General features: G+C 39.2%; 1 protein-coding gene across 3 annotated transcripts in view; it reads right to left on the minus strand.

Moving 5' to 3' along the window:
* ARFGEF2 (ARF guanine nucleotide exchange factor 2) overlaps window positions 1–22,089 on the minus strand; it is a 53,085-nt gene that overhangs the window by 27,152 nt on the left and 3,844 nt on the right. For 2 of the 3 annotated variants that reach the window (XR_013544783.1, XM_020779461.3), the window contains exons 2-15: window positions 18,396–18,426; window positions 16,243–16,366; window positions 15,496–15,642; window positions 12,549–12,728; window positions 11,349–11,568; window positions 8,263–8,334; window positions 7,829–7,977; window positions 6,788–6,918; window positions 4,303–4,537; window positions 3,959–4,058; window positions 3,114–3,253; window positions 2,508–2,616; window positions 1,193–1,394; window positions 240–351 (exon numbers count right to left, since the gene is read on the minus strand). Coding sequence is in view for 2 of the 3 variants with exons in the window: in XM_020779461.3 (XP_020635120.3) it covers window positions 240–351; window positions 1,193–1,394; window positions 2,508–2,616; window positions 3,114–3,253; window positions 3,959–4,058; window positions 4,303–4,537; window positions 6,788–6,918; window positions 7,829–7,977; window positions 8,263–8,334; window positions 11,349–11,568; window positions 12,549–12,728; window positions 15,496–15,642; window positions 16,243–16,366; window positions 18,396–18,426 (1,952 nt within the window). In the remaining variant the exon portion in view is untranslated. The remainder of the gene's footprint in view (window positions 1–239; window positions 352–1,192; window positions 1,395–2,507; window positions 2,617–3,113; window positions 3,254–3,958; window positions 4,059–4,302; window positions 4,538–6,787; window positions 6,919–7,828; window positions 7,978–8,262; window positions 8,335–11,348; window positions 11,569–12,548; window positions 12,729–15,495; window positions 15,643–16,242; window positions 16,367–18,395; window positions 18,427–22,089) is intronic. The other variant, XM_072996875.2, reaches the window with a different exon arrangement.

The following is a 22,089-nucleotide window of genomic DNA, read 5'->3' on the forward strand; positions in this document are numbered from 1 at the left end:
GATCGGAGAAACTATAAACCCAGAACAAGACAATCTATGAACAAGCCGTATGAAACTGTAACTTGCTCCTCCATTGATCCGCACACTTGCTCTTCACAGAAGTCCTTAAATACTACCAAAAACCCCATTAGGGTCACAATTCCAAAGTGTCACCCTCCCAAATGCAAATTGCTAGATTAAGCATGTCTACCATTTTTTAAGGAATCCTATAATTCGCTAAGCAAAAGCCAACGCCTTACAGAACACAGCCGCTCTTCTTGGTGTAGAAACTGTGCCACATCTTCTGCCGTTACGCCAAGCATCCCTTGCTCTTGCAGATATTGCAAGCCTCTCTTGGACTTTTTGTTAAACCTGGGTAAGGTCAGGGAGATTGAAAGAGAGATCAGCCAAAAGGAAGACCCTTTAAAAAGATATAGCATTAAAACAAATTACCTGCTAACACTGACCCTACACATTTATTTTATTAAGACATGTTTATCTGGCTTTGTGGCTCAAAAAGACCCTTTAAAATGCACGGGTTGATATATCCTCTGGAATGGCATGAAATGGGGCACCCGAGTGGGCAAACCAGAACTAGATAAGGAAATCAATAAAATGTACCAAGGCTGCCTTGCACAAGCAGAAATTGTATTCCAATCGCACAAGACAACCCTTGGTATGCACCACTGTATTGTACAGTTTGAATGAGAATTAGCTGTTGTACACATAATGTAGGTAAGGAAAAAAAAGAAAAGTATGTATTTTTTTTAAAAATGAATGTATCACTTGTAGAAACTGAAAAACAATAATGGATAATAGCTTTTAAAATGCTGCTTTTTCAGTGCAAATTAGCTTCAAATTTAGAAATATATCAACTGCATAAAATATAGGAGCATTATTTCATTTATCATATTCTTCTCACAAACTTGTTCTATTTATCTACTATTGCTTCTTAAAATGTACGTTTAATATCTGCAGTTGGCACCTGTACGTGTCCATTTCTTTTGCATTCACTAACAAATGGAAATCCACTGTATGAACACAAATCTCATACACTCAGTACAATAAATTTTCTCTTTGGTACCAATTCAAGATTCTGCTCTCTTCTTGCTGTCTCTGTAGCCTCTTGTTTCTTCTTACAGAGCAGACAAAATGATAAAAGTATGGAAAGGAAAGCTCATTTAACATTTATGCAATAGTAGTTCCAACTCACAGTTCAATCCCATGTTCAATTATCTCTTTCTGTTGCTTGATAACCTCAAATTGCTCTGGATCATCAGGGACAGTAGTCTGAGTGCCAACACTCCCAATTCCTGAGGAGACTGTGGAATCTAAGGAGCTTGCACTACTTCTTCTTCCCCCAATCTCCAGACATTTGCCTTCCCCCATGTCTTGATCAGAAGGCTTATCTGGACCTGCATGTGAAGTAAAAAAAGATAACTGAAGAGAATGTGGAATTAACAGAAATGTATTTTTGAGCTCTCTAGAGGAGACACACTCATCACTAGCCATAGGGTCATATCATGAAGTTGGAAGAAATCCAGAAGTTATGCAGTCTACCTTTATACACTATCCCTAGTCTACTAGCCAGTCACCGGTACAGAAGAGTGAGGCACTGCCGAGGAAGAAATGCTAGGTTTTCATCAGGACAAAGCTACACTGGCCTGAGCAATCTCTTCCTATGCCAATAAAGGTTACCAAATTGATTGATTGAATCTCTGGGAATCTGGGGGCTACAATGCTCCAACCCCTACCCTGTTTCCATGAAAATAAGCCCTAGTATGATTTTTCAGGATGCTTGTAATATAAACCCTACCCCCAAAATAAGCCCCAGTTAAGTGAAAGCCCGCCCTCCACCATTGTGCAGCAACCAGAAGATGACATGACTGCATTTGAATCAATGTAGATTGTTGTACATGAAAAGAATAAAACATCCCCTGAAAATAAGCCCTAATGCATTTTTGGAGCAAAAATTAATATTAAACCCTCTCTTATTTTCGGGGAAACACGGTATGTGTGAAAATGGAAAGGATGGAAAAGTTACTTTCAAAGTAAAGGGGGGGGGAGAATCCTCTGATTTGTTGTAAAACAAAATTTGTGCTAAAACAACCAGTTGGAGGGGGCGTGCCTGACCTTAAATGAAAATCACAGACCCAACTGTCCCATTTGAGAAAAACATGGAAAAGGACATTGGGTGGCTCTGGGACAGCCACACCAGTTGGCAGCACATGTTCCCCCCTACACTACAGCATCCAACTAAAGAGACCAGAGAAGTCGCTTTCTAGAGAGAATGCTGGTTGCCCACTCACAACACTAGAGATTATCTTGCTCATCAACATTCCCCACTACAAAAGAATCATACCAGAACTTTTAGTCCAGGAAAGTCTATTTTTGTGATGATCTGAGTCTAATACAGACTGGCCCAACAAGAAGTCACCTTTAGATAACGTGTGAAGGGGTCAGGATGTACTCAGATTTCCAGCTAGATTAGTTACACTCTAGGGTGGAAGAAAGGAACGATTTCTCACCAAGGCTGGCCTGATGGTTGGGATTCACATACAGGTCTTTGCTCCATTCTACCATGCATTTTAAAATAGAAACCAAACACTCAAGACCTTTCTTCCTTAGACTTAGTTCCTGCATGCAAAAATGTAGAAAAAATACAACTTCACTATAAAGCATACACTGTAAAACACTTGGGGACCAATTTTCAAGCCACACAATTTCGATATCACACTAAATCATGATTAGCATTTATTTTAGATACTAAACCATGGTTTACATCTATAGAGTGTACAGATTGGTTTAAACACATAATTTAGAAACTGGGAGAAAACCCATCTCCCTCCATTGAACCCTGTCACTGTATAAATCTTACTACTGCGATTGCCTTATATCATTTTATCCAGGTTTAGCAGTGTGTTCAGATTGTCAACAGCCTAAGTATGTTCTTCTGCTTATTTCCTTTAACATACGTTAACAGAACTACTAGGAGATAATAGTACAAGAGAAAAGAAGTATAATATAGTAATAAGTCTCCACTCCCAAGTAGATCTACTTAAGAATAAGTACAACAAAACACAGTGACTATTACTTCAGACCAAGCCAAATACAGATTATACTTTAACTCTTACCTGCAAAGGTGTCATGCCTAACTCATGTCCACTCCGCCCCTGGGCAATTTTTGACAGGTCATTTACTAGTCGTTCAAAAATATTGGCAGCATTCAAATCACAGTCATAGTTAACGTATATATCCACCACACACTGAGCATCTAAAAGAGAAATTGAGGTCCGGAGAATATAATTGAGTGTGAGTGAAGATACCCAATAGCACAATATCACAACTAGGTCGCCTCCCATTTTTAAGTTTGGAAATGCATTATATTGTAGATCACTTTCTAGTATCAGGAAGTCCTGTAGTGAAATGTTCAGAAGGCAAGAAATACCTGCTAAGCATCCTTATTCTGAAAGCTTATCATTCAATTTCTTTCTTTCCCTCAATATTCTAAGCATATCTACTCTCTGCCTTGGGTCAGATTGCTCTGGATATGAGAAACAGGTATAAATACCTGCATAGTCACATAGGGCACTTGGTGACCTGCACTAAACACATTCACTTGTCTATATTGGATAAATATGACAAAGAACGCAATACAGCCAAACTACTTTCTTTAGCTGCTTTCATGACTCAGGAAAGCTGATGTACTTTTCTGACAGCTCCACAGAACTCCACCACCTCTTCTGTCATCCTACTCTCTCACCACCCTCCCACCACAAGAGCATGTTAAAGTACAGAAAGACTCTCACAGCCGCATGCAGATTATGTTTCAAGGCATCTGTCTCAGAGGTGGCAGCTGCACATAGCTGTATTATCTCTTCTGCATGGCCAGGCATACATCACTCCCTACATTCTTTCTCCACCTATATTCTAAGCAAGCATGAAAGAAAAATCTCTTGCAATGTTATAATCAAATCACCTGCAGAAATCCTAGTCAAGGTCTGAATTACCATCCATTTGTGTTCAAAGGAACTGGAAGAAGTTTCTAAAATATTCAGGAAGATCTCTTTAAAGAACACCTGTTGAAGACAAATTGAAAAAGCAAGAGTACTTACTGTCAGAAGTAAAAGCATATATGATTCATTCAGAACTTGAAAACTGAACGTGTGTACATGGGTATCTTAACATCCCAAATACACCACCCTGATAAATAACCATACTTCAAAACAGTAACATCTCAAGGATTGCAGTTTATTACTACTGAAAGTAAACAGAAAATAATGTTATACATCTGAAGTAGAAAAGCTAACAAAGCCATTTTACCTCAATCTGCATTTTTAAATGGGTTTTGAAGTTTGAAAGAAGGGTGAGGAAGATGGCAAGAGACAGTTCAAAAACATCAGGAACGGAAGAAACTCCATTCTTAGATAATGCTACACAGAGATACTGCTTGATTGCATTTATGAACATTTCATGTGTCCTGAAGACCGGACCAGCATTCTGTAGGACTGAAAGCAGCAGCTGCAGGGATACGATCTTAGAGCGTAACTCGTGGGATCTGCAAACAGGAAACAGAAAAAATGAGTCATGCCTCTCTCTTTGTTGTAAACTCTTTGTGAGGCTTCTTGTTGATCATGACTGTTTCAGAGGTAAAGTTCTGGAGACTACAAAACTTGAAACCATTTGATCATCTCTCAAAATTTAAGAATAGTTTCTATTCGGTACACATAATACCACAACAAAGTTTTATTCTTTACTTTGTAACAAAACATGAAAATGGTACTGTAATAATGGTGCTATTATCAATAATGATCCGAAAGTAAGTTAAATCCACTTTAGGCACCAAAAGCCCTCATGCCCCTTATACAAGCCAAAACTCCAATGAAGTTTTATTCATTTCCAGCATCCCTTAAAACACAGCAGCTTCTGTCAGTGAAGGCTATCTCATAGTACTCCACACCTCTTCATTCATCAAAATCATTACTTATATTTCTCTTTCTGTATCTCCAATAAACACTGGCCCAAATCCTCTTGCCTAGTTATGCTGGCATAACATAAATAGCCTAACCGTTGGAGACGAATTGCATTTTTAAAGGCATCCTTCAGTCTCAAGAGACTATGGTAATGTGTTCTGAATAGAGGACTTAGAACAGCGTCTAGTGTAGCTGAGAAGGCCAATTCGAGAGTGACAATCCCTTCCACAGTGAAGACAAATACAATCTGTCTCCTGACCAGCTCCCTGATTTTGCTGGTTTCAGGACTGCCTCTTTGCCTCCGCCTGCTGAACAAGTATCTCTTCAAAATGGGAAAAGCCATGATGCACCGCCTGCCTCCAGGATGGATGCTCAAATGTCAAGGTTTCCCATCTGTTGAGGTCCATCCCTAAGACCTTCAGATCCCGCTTGCAGATATCCTTGTATCCCAGCTGTGGTCTCCCTCTGGGGCGCTTTCCCTGCACTAATTCTCCATACAGGAGATTTTTTGGAATCCAAACATCAGCCATTCTCATGACATGCCTGAGCCAACATAAACGTCAGTGAATTGCCTTAAGAAATCATTATAGACATTGCCTGAAATCCGGCTGCAAAGCTACATGGGCATAGCTCAATGATATGTCTGCAGTAACTGCAATGCCAAGATGAAAGTGCTGTCCATAAAGCAAGTGTGCCTGCATACTGTGCAACAGTTGTAATCATATAGTAATTTCTTAACTTAAAGCAATTTTCCTCCAAAAGTTATGCCTTTTGATTAGCTATGCTAACGGATTTCAGCCATTAATTTTGAATGTCTTGTTCACAGCAGGTATGCAATGGCCAAAATCCTTTTGCTTAGCATTAGAGATTTAGCATTAGCACACCTGGCCATAATGGTCCCATGGGGCCGGACTGTCCACTCACACATCCACTGTCAGTGCCGGCTCTGCTCTCCCTTCCAATGCTCACAGTTGCCTAACCACTGCTGGCATAAGGAGGGAAGATGAGTCTCACTGCCAGGCTAATGAGTGGATAGCCAACTGAAAGTTCCAGAGTGATTGGGAGAGCTGAGCCGATGCCAGTGGCATATGCATGATGGATGATCCAGCCCCGGGGGGTGGACCCACATTACATACAGCTGTGGTTAGCATCTGTACTTGGCATATTAAATCAAATTAGAGTAGGACCACTCAATCAATGTAGATTTGATGAGTCAATTCCTCTGCAAGTCCTCTTGATTCAAATGGGTCTACTCTAGTTGTTGACTAACTATGAAGTTTGAATAGGCCCATTTGAATTAAAGGAACTTACAGAGCAGTTCGATCACCAAATCTGCATTGATCCCATGGGCCTACTCCACTGCTGCTTGCTACACTAAGCTACAGAATTTTGGCCAATATTAAGTAAATAATTTACGTAAATAACACGCAAACAGTCTTTTCAGCACAGAGTGAGAATAATGCACATCTTTTTGAGTTTCTGAAAATTACAAATACAGTTAGTTCCACTTGTGTTTGCAGAACACATTCCAAACACTTCAGCAGTATCAATCCTTCTAAGGTGGATCACTTTAGAAGCGTATAAAAAGTATTGCTAGCTGCTAATGAGCTAAATCTACTCTATCCAAAGACAACAGCAGATAGAACCTAAGAATAAATAAAATATGAAGAGATTATTCTCTATAGAATAATGTTCTAAAACACTATCAGTACCATTAGTTTTCTGAAACAGCAACAACACATGAGAAAATCACAATGCAACTGGCTACTTAATTGTTTTTTCATGTTTGTATTAGTAACACAGAACACTGAACAACAATTAAAATCTTTCTTTACTTGGGATCTGGAGGTCCATCACCCAGTGGTTTCATTGAAAGCTTGCACAACGACCGGAATACAAGGAAGGCATCCTTTTGAAGGATATGGGAGAATTTAGCAGTTGCCTGAGGTCCAGGTACATCTGTTTCCTAAACAGCAAAGTTACAAGAATTGTACTTAGAATACAAGTCTAAGCAAGGTTTAATTAATTTTTTTAAGCCTAACAGATATTCCTTGCAATCATGTCTATTTTCCAATAAAATTAGTTTTCATAGATTGAATGCCTTGTTTCAATACAGCACTGAAAAATAGCCGAACTTCAAAACTAATGCAATCAGTTAAACCCAAACCATCTTTCTAGGGAATGCTAAACTATCTATTATAGTGGCAGATACACCCTATCCTAGGCATTTATGTTGTTGATAGATATACGCCTAGAGTGGTCGAAATGACTAGATAGGCGGGGTATAAATACAATAAATAAATAAATAAATAAATAAATATACTCATTTATTTGATTTTGCATCTAGACAATATACTTATTTCATTTGTCATATTTTTCCATTTATAAGATACCCTCTACACTTTTCTAACTCAAAAATTAAGAAAACTTAGCTTTGAGTATTCAGCTTCTAGGCTCAGAACACTCAGACAAGTCCCTGTTGAATCTGAGCCTATAGGCTTCACCTCCAACAAGGTGTGTTCAAATTGGTTTGTTCAGCATCAGCTGACATCAGTTCCATAGGGCTCGTGATTGGAGGAAGCCAAGTCTCCTGACTGTGGGAAGCTAAGCCTCCTGATTGGAGGCAGATAAGCCTCGTGATTGACGGAAGCCTGTTTACAGAGGAAAGGTATGGGACATTTTGTTTCCTTGGTGTTCTCAGCTTACTTCTGTGTAAAAGACACCCCTCAGTTTTTAGTGTAATGATTTTAGGAAAAAGTAGTGTCTTATATATATAAAAATACAATATTTTGTGTCAAGGCAATGTATTAATGCATTTTGGTCTGTCCCACCCACTCTGCTTTCCATTGAAATCTCTGCACAGTTATGTGCCCTACCAGATTATCCGTGGAAGAGACAGATTGTCTATCATCTGGAATTCCATTGGCTTGCATGTTTTCACTACCACCTGGTGAGTCAGGAACCGCAGACAGAATTCTACCTGATTCAGGGACAGCCTGCTTTTTCATTTCTTCTCCTAAAGAGCCTGAAGAAAACATATTTGCAAAGTTTATTTTACTACAAATATTGTCTGGAAATATAATGTCATTCAAAGTTCAATAGAGAATACTGATAATATAAAGTACTGATAACATATTGGGAAATATCTGTTCTGATTTTTCAGATAGGTGAAGTCAGGAGGCTGAAAAGCACTAACTGTGCTTCTATAAGAAACTCTTAACCAAGCTCTGTAGCCTTAGAGGAAACATTTAAGGAAGAAGAGGCCTCCATTTTAAAAGGCAAGAGAGACACGTCCCCAAAGAAATTTTACCTCTAAGAGCTGAAGTGACCATATCCTCCAAGATTTCTTTAATAATTTCTTTTCCATCATCAGTTTCTTCTTCTAATAAAATATATATCAAGAAATTACTTGAAATTTGCAATTTAGCCTTCTTTTATAAAAACATTTATACAAGTCACTACTTGAGTAGTCAGGTTTATCTTCTTATGTTTTCCTTTCCTTAAGCATCACACAACACAAAGTATTGGTTAAGGAAAAAAACTAACCAGAAACATTAAGATCCAAGTCAGTCAGGAGCCCTCAATGGCTGTGCCCCATGCATGGAACAGGGTCCTCTGTGGAGGACAGCTGCTGTAGTCTTCTCAAGGCTTCACATCATGCAGAGACTCACATGACAGAACCTCTGTTTAAGCATTTTAAACACACACGCACACACCTCTACACCTTATGTCTGGCACAGCAATCTAAAGACTGCAGACAGTCACTAAGCATGTGTGAAATTCTGACCTATTTTTTTAGAAAACTAGAAACTACATTAAAGGTAAAGGTTCCCCTTGACAATTTTTGTCCAGTCGTGTTCGACTCTAGGGGGCGGTGCTCATCCCCGTTTCCAAGCCATAGAGCCAGCGTTTTGTCCGAAGACAATCTTCCATGGTCACATGGCCAGTGTGACTTAGACACGGAACACTGTTACCTTCCCACCGAAGTGGTCCCTATTGATCTACAGTGGGGTCTCGGCTTACAAACTTAATCCATATTGGAAGGTGGTTCTCCGGTCGAAAAGTTCGTAAGTGGAATCTGCATTTCCCATAGGAACGCATTGAAAACCATTTAATCCGTATCTGCTCTTTTCCGTCCATAGAAACTAATGGGAAGCTGCTATTCCGCCTTCTGCCACTAGAGGGGGATATTTTTTCTTTTTTCCTTTTAACCTAAGATGACTTAGATTTTTAAAAAAGGAAAGAAAAGAGTTCGTAACTCGAATCTAAGTTCGCAAGTCGAGTCCATATATTCCTATGAGAGCGGTTCGTAAGTCGAAAAGTTCGTATGTAGAACCGTTCGTAAGTTGAGACCCCATTGTACTTGCATTTGCATGGTTTCAAACCGCTAGGTTGGCGGGAACTGGGACAAGCGACAGGAGCTCACTCCGTCGCGTGGATTCAATCTTACAACTGCTGGTCTTCTGACCCTGCAGCACAGAGGCTTCTGCGGTTTAGCCCACAGCACCACCACGTCCCTAGAAACTACAGTACCCTGATTTAAATTTTAAGTTAACTTGAAATTGGAAATTTCCTGAAAAATCTCCTGAAAAATGGTACTTAAAAATGATAAGTAATTTTTATGTCTAGAGAATAGAGTACCAGATGCCGATGGCTTATGGGGGAAGGACAATATACAAAAAAAAATCCAGAACATTATATGAGGCAGGGATTAACCTGTGTTATAATATGAATTATTGTTCTGGTTTTCTTGTTGTTTAATTACTGTGGGTTTTTTGTTTTTGTGTTTTGTTTGTTTCCACTGTAAATAAAGCAGCTAAAGGAAAATAGAATGCAGTTCTTTTTACATTTGAAGAAAAAAAAAGGTGAAAGGAAAAAGAAAGCGCCACAGACTGGTTTATATACATGCTTGTACATGGTTTGTGTGACACTGAGGCATGGTGATATCAAAGCTTGTATTTTAAAAATCACTTCTAAAACTGCCCCAAATGTCAATTAAACAAAATATTCAAAAAGATGCATTCCATTACTACATTAGGACCAGAACACCCAGGGGAAAGGCCCCAAGCACAGTAAAGCTTCTATTTCTCAGTGGTAGTTATCATCACAGTAGAAACCAGTTTAACACAGGTTGCAGACCATTTGGAATTCAAGGCACATAGTTTCACACACCTCTCAGTTTTGACACAATCAAAATATTCTGAAAGATCACCAATATATTAGGATATTATTCAAAGGAATGCAATCTGAAATTTGAAGCAAGATACAATACAAAAGCCTTTCAAGAAGCCCACCTGGTATTCCTTGTTAAAAACAAATAATATTCAAAATACACTCAAAATGAAAACAGTCTGGATCTAGAGTTGACACCTAATGAATGGAAGGCCTTTTTCTGCTGGCTGAGGCATCGATGGAGTTCCTGACAAAGAAAGGAGGCTAGATAGCAATTTTGACTTATTCTTTCTCCCACTGTGCCTAAAGGGGCTGCCTCATACACCACTGTGGAAGGCCCTCCAATACTCTAAGCAGTGGTCCCCACCACTTCTGCTGGCCAGGATTTCTAGGAGTTGAAGTCTAAGAACATCTGGAGGCCCAAGGTTGGGGACCACTGCTCTAGAGCAAACTTTCAAAGGCAATGTGGACTGCACAGGATAGTAGAACAAAAAACAAATAACCTCCTTGCTTCTCTCCAGGGAATCATCTAGTTTACTGTGCCACTCAATACCTCTGACATTTAAGCTACGAACAAGGAATTCAGCTATTGGAAGTTAATAAATTGCTTACTATTGTTGATCCAATTAAATGATTGAACAAAATAACAATTGAAGCAGAAAATTATAGACTTTCCACATCTCAATAAAAAGACACCAGGGAATATTTCTATTTGAGATACTTGCTTGATTAATGAATAAACCATGATTGATAACGTCATGGATTAGCACCATAGCAGCATTATCTGGAAGTTGAGTCATGGCAACTGGACTTCCTCCTTTTCTTTTCTTTCTTTTGCCACAACTCAACTTCCAGATAATGTCACCTGGATGACTGAGACTCTTCACAGATATATTGCTACCATAGCGTCTTCTTTTTCTCTCAACACTCCTCACATAGCACAAAGATCCTGGCTAGCATTTAGCCAATACTGCCCACTACAGAGAACTCTAGCACAATTATTTTTGTGGATTTTTCTTACCAGTGCAGAAACAATTGAGAACTCTGGCTAAATGCAAGTTGGTTCACCCACCCACCCCAAATGAAGCCGCTATGTATCAGGGGAGAGAGAAACATGCAGAAGTGTTGCTTATCTACAGATTCATAAACCATAATTTATAAAACCTTGGATGATCATCTAAAGGTAGGCTTTGGAGACAGTACAAATAATAGAATCTTATTTACCAAAGACTGGAGGAGTGAAATTGTCCTCTGGCTTCTGGTCTCCATTTTCTTGTCTCTCAGGCTCACCGTTAACTAAAACTGTTTTTATTGGAGTTGAGGGTCTACTTTCTGGTTGGCTGTATTTCAGTCGGCCAAACTTGGGAGATCCTGACATTGTATGACTCATGGGAAACTGGGATCTTTGTTGATTTAATTTTTCTACTTCCCTTGCTTCCTGTATCTAAAAATCCAGAACACAGGGAAACATACAGCATAGTACATCATAGAACAATATTGGATAGAAGGAGGTGAATATTGCAACAATTCAATGTAAACTTGTCCTTCCATATTATCATCTCAATGCAGAGCCTCTCCATTTCCTAATTTAATACAGTGAAGGGCATGTTCTAAAATGGAACTTTGCCATATAGAAATTCATCTTATGTCTAGAAGGCATAATGAAATAATAACACCTTATTTCTACAAAGCATAACCAAACCATGGCATAATACAGAAGGCATATAACTACAAGGTGAAAGTAGATTCCTGATCCTTGAAACTGGTTTGGTAAACAATATAACATCTCCTTTTTCCTAATTTGGTATGACCACAGTGTGATGAGATGTTTCAAGCAAAGTAAGCTGTAAACCAAGAACTGTCTCCAATCCACAGACACAAAAAACATGGTCTGAAGAATATTCTGTAATACTGGTATGGAGGCATTTCCTGAATCATAGTAACTAGATATCAAAGCAACTATGGTTATAATAACCCAGAAAGAACAGGGGTACTATGCAAACAAGAAGAGGGGGTGAGAGGGAGTTTCTTATGTCTGTGCTGAATTGGGAACATAGTGATGGAACACATGCTCTTCATGCAGAAGTTCCCAGGTTCAATCGCTAGCAAGCTCAGGTAGGGCAAGGAATTTCTAGCAACCTCCCTGAAATCCTTGAGAGTTGTTGCTAGTCAGAATTGACAATACTGGACTAGAAGGACGAATAGTGTGACTCACTATCAGGCAGTTTTCTATGGTTTTATGGCATTCCTTTGCTCTCTAAACCACACATGGACAATCTGAAGAATACACATAAATTGAGTTATTCTTTCTGTCTGCGTATAAAAAAATGAATTTAACAACAATGGCACAGAGATGACGCAGCAGTGGTATATCCATTTTCAAAGCCAAATACAAGAGAAATTGATAAACATTTATTTACATACAGCTTGGTTTTCCATTCGAGTGAAAATGACATTCAGCATTTGAGTCAGGGTAGCCTTGGCAGTTGTCTGATTAATGAGATTTTTACTGGCTAGATAGATGTTGTAACAAGTTCTAACAGTCTGAAGGATCGTTCCCTCATGAATTTCTATATATGGGGATGTGACAGCAGTGAGGAGAGCCTGGAAGGAAAAAACAACAACATGCAAATACACATATCACAAAAAGGACATCTAAATAAAGAAGTGAAGAAGTTACCCTTTTAAAAAATGTATTGCAGAAGCATTATTAGCAATTTATGGCACTATTAAAGAAAAACAGTCTTTGAACCAAGGATAAAGGGATATATTAATTCATGTTTCTCATATCCCAAATCTTTTTTCAGGCATAGTCAGACTCAGTAGGATGCAAAGTACAGTATTAAGGGACGAAGTAGCCTTTTGATAGGAAAAATCCCATATCATCTTAACAAGTATTTTAGGTCATTGCTTTTTCAAAAAGGTCAGGGTCAATGTTCCCTCTAATTTTCAGTCCCTTACACATTCGACTCTGCCCCTCTGCACAACTCTGCCCTCCTCCACACCTCAGCTTAACTCATTCAGCAGATCTACTAACCCATATAGCATGTTCAGGTGTCTGAAAGAATTACCGTATTTTTCGCTCCATAAGATGCACCTTTCCATAAGACACACCAAATTTTTAGGAGAAGAAAACAGGAAAAAATAATCTGTTTTCTTCTCCTAAAAATTGGTGAGCCTTATGGAGAGGTCCGTCTTATGGAACACACCCTAGGACCCTTTGGAGGCTCACCCAGCCCCCCCCCCGGAGGCCAGAGGGGGCAAAATCGCCACCTTCTGGGACTCTTCTGAAGCTTCCCAAACCTCAAAAGAGTCCCAGAAGGTGGAGATTTCGCCCCCTCTGGCCCCGGGGAGACAGGGTGACTCTCTAAAGGGTCCTAGGGTGTGTTCCAGAACCCTTTAGAGACTCACCCTGCCCCCCCCAGGGGGTTAGAGGGGGCCTTGGTAAGCTTCAGAAGAGTCCCAGAAGGTGGCGATTTTGCCTTCTGACCCCCGGGGGGGCAGGGTGAGTCTCTAAAAGGTCCTGGAACACACCCTAGGACCCTTTAGAGACTCACCCTGTCTCCCCGGGGCCAGAGGGGGCAAAATCTCCACCTTCTGGGACTCTTTTGAGGCTTGGGAAGCTTCAGAAGAGTCCCAGAAGGTGGTGATTTTGCCCCCTCTGAACTCCGGCAGGGCAGGGTGAGTCTCTAAAGGGTCCTAGGGTGTGTTCCAGAACCCTTTAGAGATTCACCCTGCGCCCCCGGAGGTCAGAGGGGGCAAAATTGTTACCTTCTGGGACTCTTCTGAGGCTTCCCAAGCCTCAAAAGAGTCCGGGAAGGTGGCCCCGCGCTGGCCCCGTGGGGGTGGGGGGAACGTCGCAAGGGTCCTGGAAGGCTCACTCGGACACTTGCAACACTCCCCCACCCCCACGGGGCCATTGGGGCGAAATCGCCCTGGAAGATGGTGATTTCGCCCACTCTGGCCCCGTGGCAGGTGGATGGAGCATCACAAAGGTCCGAGTGAGCCTTCCAGGACCCTTGCAACGCTCCCCCACCACGAGGCCAGCGGGGGCGAAATCGCCGCCTTCGTTCCATAAGACACACAGACTTCACACACACACACACACACACACACACACACACACACACACACACACACACACACACACACACACACACACACACACACACACACACACACACACACACACACACACACACACACATTTTGGGGGGGGGAATGCGTCTTATGGAGCAAAAAATACAGTACTATAGAGAGAAAGAGATGAGAAAGCCTACTTCTGCCAGCTGGGTTACATGTATCTAAATCTGGAGTACGTGCACATTTATAAAATGAAGAGGGATGTAGACTTTAAAGTCACACCATCCTATAACCTGCAAAACTTATCTGGGAGTAAAGGCATAACTGTATAGTACATCTTCCTACTCAAATACTGTATAAGACTCACTGAATACAGTGGACCTCTAATCCCAGGCAAATTTGTACATGGCTACAGCTTAAGTTTCAGTAAAATAATCCATAGTGAGTTGGCCCTGAATGAATAAACATTCAAGGTTTCTCTGAGAACTGCTTCGTTCCTTTCCCTCCTTAGTACTTCCTTCAGCTGGACTCCTGTACATTGAACACTAAATGCAGGTTCACTTTACAGTGGTGCCTCGCATAGCAATTGCTCCGTTTAGCAATGAAATCGCTTTGCGACGCATTTTTTGCGATCGCAAAAGCAATCGCTTTGCAATGTTCCCTATGGGGGAATTTCGCTTTGTAATGATCGGTTCCCTGCTTGGGGAACCGAGCATCGCAAAGTGAAGATTTTAAAACAGCTGATCGGCGGTTTCGAAATGACCACCGGGTAAATAAAATGGCCGCCCCGCTGTTTTCTGGGACGGATTCCTTGCTCTACAGCCACCGAAATTGGCCGCACTATGGAGGATCTTCGCTGAACTGTGAGTTTTAAGCTCATAGGAACGCATTAATCAGGTTTTAATGCGTTTCTATGGGGTTTTTTATTTTGTATTGCGACGTTTTCGTTCTGCAGCGATTTTTGCAGAACGAATTAACATCGCAATGCAAGGCACCACTGTATTTCAGACTTCAATTGTTAAGCACATGTTTCAAGTTTAATATAATACAGCATTCTAATAATTTACCACGAAATAGCTTTTTGAGATCTATTGACTCTTTACTATTGCTGTTTATTGTTCACAATCTATTGTTCACAATCTATTACCCTGACACAAACAGCAAGTCAAATAATCAATATTTGAAAATTCCAAGTGCTATAGCCTAGAACCAAACACAACCAAATGCAAAAACTAAGAAAAAGGCCCACTGGCAAGTAGTCTTTCTAAAATGGCACACAATAAAATACCTTTATTATCTGTAACTGTACTCCTTCATCAGTCTGAGGACCCTGGAAACAATTACAGATTGTTTCAACTATGCGGTCAATCAGACGCTTCCCAGGGGCTCCACTGTCTGGAGCATTGCCAGTGATATGCCCATATGCAATGAGTTTCTAGGCAAAAAAAGAGAGAACACATTGCATTATAATCCTTTTCAAACACTAAGCCCATTACATCATTCAAAATAATCAAAATGTCATACAGCTTCACAAATAGGTCCTAAGAAGAGGGAGAGGAAGAAAAACTTTTAAATGAGTTGAAGTTTGAGTGGGTGGGTGAGTAATAAAACTTAACAAGCCCATCCTGCACTTAACACTTCCCATAAACCTATATGGCTCACTCACTATATATATAAGAAACGTTTACTCCAGAGCATGCCATATAGGAAATAGTGAAGTGCATACAAAGCTGAAGTATAAACATTAATGAAGCTTACAGAACAGATGCTTTAAAGAAATTTGTGGACAATCTTGCACCATAGAACCACAGGATAACAAGAGTTGGAAAGGGACTATAAAGCCCTTGAGTCCAACCCCTTGCTCAATGCAGGAATCCAAGTTAGAGTATTTCTGACAGATTGCTATCCAAATTTCTCTTAAATGCTTCCAGCATTGGGGCACTCACCATATACATATATGTGCACACACAAATACAAGATGTAGACCACACATTAAAAAAAAACAGAATAAATTTGTTTAGTTTAAATAGGATACCTGCAAGCAGTCTAAAGAGGTACTAACGATCCGTGGGGATTTTGACTGGCAAGCCAACTCAAATGGAAGGAAATATTTATCTGCTTCAATGAAGTTTGGTTTTGGTACATTTTCATTGCCTTGGCTGGTTAAAGAAATTGAAAGAAAATCACTTGTAGCATGTGTAAAATAAAAGCCACTTTTTGTATTATAACAGAAAATAACAAAAGCCCTGATTCTTTTCAGAATGCAAAATGTACATAAGTAGCCCAAGTCACACCTACCTTCTAGGTTTTGTTACACACATCTTTGGTAGTAATTATTTAAAACCTGAATTGCTGCTATCTTTAAGTACCTTATTGGGAGTAGGTTTGTCAGCAGGCATGTGAAATATTGAAACCTAGAGTTGGGCTCTCCAATATCCATACTTCTTAAAAGTCAGCATACACCGAAACACATGCAGATGTTCTCTCTGGTCTTTCCTACAAGCTTCTTACTAACAGCCTCACTTGGGCAAGATGACACTCTGTTAAACTCCACCCCTTGTACAAAACAATAGAGTTTGCTAACGGATGAAACACTATGTGGGAAGTCATTCTAATATGTGGGTATTTCAGGATCACAGAAGAATGAAAAGGCAATCTCCAAATGAACAGCATGGAATGACTCTCAAAAGAGGTTTATAAAAATTTCCCTTAAAGCCTAATTATATCTGTTCTACCAATGTAGAAATCTTTTAGTGTGAAGCAACTGTTATAGCATTTCTTTGTCTTGTACTTTATGTAAAAGAAGAACTGTTCAAGTACTTTTAATTGTCAACTTTAGATTTAAACTTCAGTAAAGAAATCAGGAGTAAACTCATGCCACTAACATATGAATCTTATACTGTACGTATGAGATTTATTTCTCATAGTATATTCATAAAACTTTGGAACATGTGACTCAATTGCATAAAAATCCCTCACAACAAGAATAGATTCAACACACCTTCCTATCTATAAAACAATTCAACCGCATTTCCACATTTTCAGAAATGTGGAAATAAAAGAGATAAAATCACAAAAGGACAAAACCATTTTATTTCACATGTAAATACATTATTCTACATTAAATTTTTAGCTGGTTTCAGATATGGTGGAGGAGTACTAGGAAAAACAGAAAACCCACAATGCAACAGAAATCCAATATGGAAAATGGGGAACAGAGATTTCTAACACAAAATAATAGGGAAAAGCCTCATTACGGCTTGTCCTCAAATATCATTAAACTGCATTTGTACCAGGTATTTGTATCAATAAGAAAACAGATGCAAAGCATAACACAATAGAGCTAAATTCAAAAGCTACTAACATTAAAGCCACAGCTAAGCACCAACATACAGTTGTATTTAATTAAGCATTCTGGTAGGTATCTGTGGTCAAATCAATAATAGGCATGCTCTTTATAACCCTTATGATCAATTCATAAGGGCTATAAAGAGAAGCTGCTAGGATCTTCTGCTAAAATATAATAGGCACTGAGAGAAAAATCCAGTTGAAAAGAAAGGAAGTGGTAAAACCTCTTTGGGGGAAGTCATTACATGTAACTGAAACACATTAACAGTTTTACTTAGCCCACTCACCCACAAGAATTGCTTAAAAACGTATATATTCCCCAATCCCTTTTTTTCCCTTGAAAGGCCGTTACAACTGAAATTAGCTTTGGGTGCTTTTACAACACCCAAAGAATGGTACGTGCTGAGGTTGAAACGCATGCATCCAGAAAGAGAGAGACCACTGACAGCTGTGTGCATTGGTGATGCTTTAAACGTGCCACCCAAAGGATAAAGAGGGTAGCAGCATGCTGCCTTTCCATGCAAGGTGCCAATCACACCTGTGCTTTTAAAGAAGCTGCTTATATGCCTGCTCAATTGTTTAGGTATCTGTGGAGCCAGAGGTTGGGAGTTCAATTCCTCATGGGATAAGAGATAGCCTGTGCGGTTTTGGGCAAGCTGCACAGTCCCAATATACCCCCAGAAGGGAAAGGTAAACACCTTTTAAGAATTCTTTACCTAGAAAACCCGGGAAAGCTGAAATCAATTTAATGGTATACTACTACTACTATTATTATTATATATGCTCGCACGCTAAATGTTTTGATCTTAGGTGCACAATCAAGTTACAAAATTTACTCACCTTTGCTTTTCAAGTTCTGCTTTTATTTCATCTGGGGGGAAAAACACATAAACGATAGGTGGTTTATGTTTCAGGTTTACATTATGCAGAGTCCAGTACTTGACCAGAACTAGTAACTTCAGACATCGATCAGAAGCACATAAGCAACAGTATACGTGCTGTCCCCCTCCTCAAACACAGTTGTCAGTTAAAGGTACTACATAACAATATACACATTTCCTAAATGGCTTTTGAATAACACTTCCACATGTCAACAATAAATCAGCACCAAATCATTAATCATATTGGGTAAAACAGGAGTGGGCTACTGCAACTCTCCAGATCTTTGCTGTCTACTACTCCTATCAATCCTATGCAACACAGTGTATGGGAGATGTAGTTCAAGAGCATCTGGAGGGCCAATTTCCCACTCAAAGGGCTGCTATCTGTCTTAGCCTAAAAAGCATAGTCATTATCAAAACTCTCTAAGCTTATCTAATCACAAAAAAGTCATCGTCAAGGGATTTCAAGGTCATGCGGGGTAAGCGTCTAGTGGGGCACCACTGTACATTCTTTCTTTTGTTCTCTTTTAACATAACTAGCATATCACAAGATTGCTGGCTTCAAGAAATATTTTTGCTACTTATTCTACATTTTAAACAGAAACTCCATTTCAGTTTCCACAAAATTTAATATGAGCTCACAGTCTGTTCTAGCTTACTACTTATGCTAGTATTCAGTATCACATGTTTCCTCCTCCTATTGGAATTTAAATACTAGCGCCTAATAAGTAAATATACATAGTTCTCTCCCACATTACACATGGCATTCTTATGTGGCCTAGAATGGAAAAATCACCATATCAGCAATCCAATAATTGCAAATACTGTGCTGTAATTTAAAGATACAATTGGCAAGAAATTCTCTTAAAAAGATATTAGTCCCAGCTCCATCACCAAGTGGCAGCTACTTTGGTGGTTCAGTCACAAACACTCTTTCTGTTGTACTACTCTAAAATGATGTGGTTGTTGAACACAGTAATCAGCTCTGAAAAGGACACTGTCAGTGTTTATTTGCAGGCAGTGATGATGTGGCATTTAAGTTTCATAAGACCTGGGCTGTGTCAATACCTGGAAGGTTCAGTTTTTTATTTTAAAAAATCACATGTTTTGCAAGAAATAACACAATTGCCTTCAAGTCCAGACTAAAACCAGACAACCTGATCATATTGCTTGCTTGGGGAAAAGCACATCTGCCAGAAAAGGAAGAGGACTCATTTTACTAATATTGGATTTTTCCAAGCTTCAGCCATCTGTTTTATGTGGATGGACACACAGATATACATTCTCCAAACAAATCAAGCCACTTTTGTTCCTTGGTCACAATAAAGTTCTAGATGCTGTATAACCTAAAATCTGCATACTTAGTAGGTGATAATTCATTAAGAGATTCAGTTTTGATTTGGTGAAAATTGTTTGTTTGGTGTCACGTTAGCTCAGCTAATGCCTGAACCTCCCCTAAGTCTCACAAAATTTCAGAGACCTCTAGGAAAAATCAGAAGCCTGTGTTTGTCACAGCTGTCATTTATCCCAGGAAAGATTTAATTCCGGAATGAAACCAAACAATGACAAACAATGGTATCAACATTCATGGGAGTTTCAAACTATAAATCTTTTCATTGTTGCAATAATTTCAGGCAACCTCAGCTTGTTTAATTCTACAACATTTATTTATCAAAATTGCTTCTATGCTCCATATACACAATATACTTCAGAGTTGTAAAATACAAAACAAAATCCTTCCTTGCAACTTATGAAAAGTTATAGGCGTGATTTTCATCCCAACAGTCATACAACTATGAGAAATTTCAGGCATTCAAATACAAAACTTAAGCTGTGGGCAGAATAAAATCATGTCTGAATTCAAAAATAAAACAGCTTAACAGCTAAAAAAAGAGAGGGGCACAACAAACAGCAAAGAATATTCCTCCAAAACACATCATTTAAAAATAAAAGACTTTATAACTTTAAGTAATCTTTAAGCTTATTTGAAAAGCACAGGAAAAATAACAAACCGTTAGAAGTAAAAATATATAAAGTAAAATGCATCATCTAGACTCTAAGCATATTATTAGACATACACAAAAAATACTCTAAGTGCTCAACCCAGCCAAATGAATTAGTTTATGGAAGAACAACCATGATTATTGTTGTTCTTAAAATCTGTATCTCATGGACTTACATTTCCCAAAATGTAAGGTTGTAAAACACTCCTTTTCATTCATTTACCTGTCAAATATTTTCATTCACAACTTTCTTTACTTCCACATGCTAAACTAGCTGGGTTGAATGAAATTCTTTGTAATACAGTATTTATGTACAGTGTGACCTTGTTCCTAAACTCTGCTGGTTATCTTACAGCATCTTTTTATAAACTAGAGTCAAGTCCTAGTTTTACAAGAACTTTCTTGACTGTTTGGACTAAAACCCTCTCTCACCTCTGTTTCTGAATATTGCTATTTCAGATCTATTCTTTTCTTTTACAGAGAATATGTGTTGTGCCCTATGTGTAACAGAGACTGGTATGGCTGTCAAATGATAATAAATGACATACTGAAAGATGAGCATGTCAATGAATTTGCGGTTCATCTCAAAACCCCTACTCCCAAGGGGTAGTTAAGGAGGAACAAGCATGAGGGCTACACACACATTCAAGAAATCTATTATTTCCAGTTATAAGTTATTTATTTTGTTTATTTAAAATATTTTACCCCACCTTTCTCTTTAAAAGGGCTGAAGGTGGCTTACACCATTAAAGACAATATTAAAGCTAACACGAATACCCTCATCTCTAGTCATGGTTTGTTTAAACAGTACAGGGCCCAGTTTGCTTTTTCAGTACAGAGAAATAACCCCAGAATGATGCATGGGTTTTTCCTCTGGCTTGTTGGGGGGAGAGACAGGGGAGAGTGCTGGGTCCTGCTGAGTTTAGATTTCATGCTGAGCAAACCATAGACAAAAAAAATATCCATGGTTTCTTTATTTGTTCTACTTGCAGAAAGAGTAAGTGAGGAGCCTGCACCAATACCCTGTATGTGATGTATGTATGTGATGTATGTATGTGATGTATGTATGTATGTCTATCCCAAATCTCTTTAGGCAACAGGAAGAGTGGGTCAAGCATTTTGCAGAAGGAATTACTGAGGCACAAGAGCAACTGAGGAGTTCTGAAGAATGGCTGCTTCCCAATAAGATCAAAACCTCATGTTCCATATGATGTAAGGCAATGGAAAAGGGACACTATACTGTAGTCATAGACCCAAACTTTCTGAATCAAGGCATAAATAAACACAGCCTTTGGGATACATAACATTCTTTGTGTTCAGCTCCATAGGGTTCTCTTCATACCACTAAAACTATTGTTTACAACCAGGCCCTCAGATGTATAATTGCTTCTGCTTGAACCCACAAAATAAAAGACTCCAAACTCACATTTCTCAGGACCTCCAAAATGGATTTCTCAGACCACAATACCCATCCAATATGGCTAAAGAACAAATTAAACCATCCAAGACAAATACTCAGAAGCAACTTACCACAAGACCCAGAAAACAATTGACTACCACTAGTTGTCACTTTCAGCCCACAACTGAGAACAGTCACATCATTTTCTTCAAGAGGAGGACACACACACTTGTGTCCTTCTACCTACAGGT

The sequence above is a fragment of the Pogona vitticeps genome, chromosome 4, assembly GCF_051106095.1.
Source record: "Pogona vitticeps strain Pit_001003342236 chromosome 4, PviZW2.1, whole genome shotgun sequence".
NCBI lineage: Eukaryota > Metazoa > Chordata > Lepidosauria > Squamata > Agamidae > Pogona > Pogona vitticeps.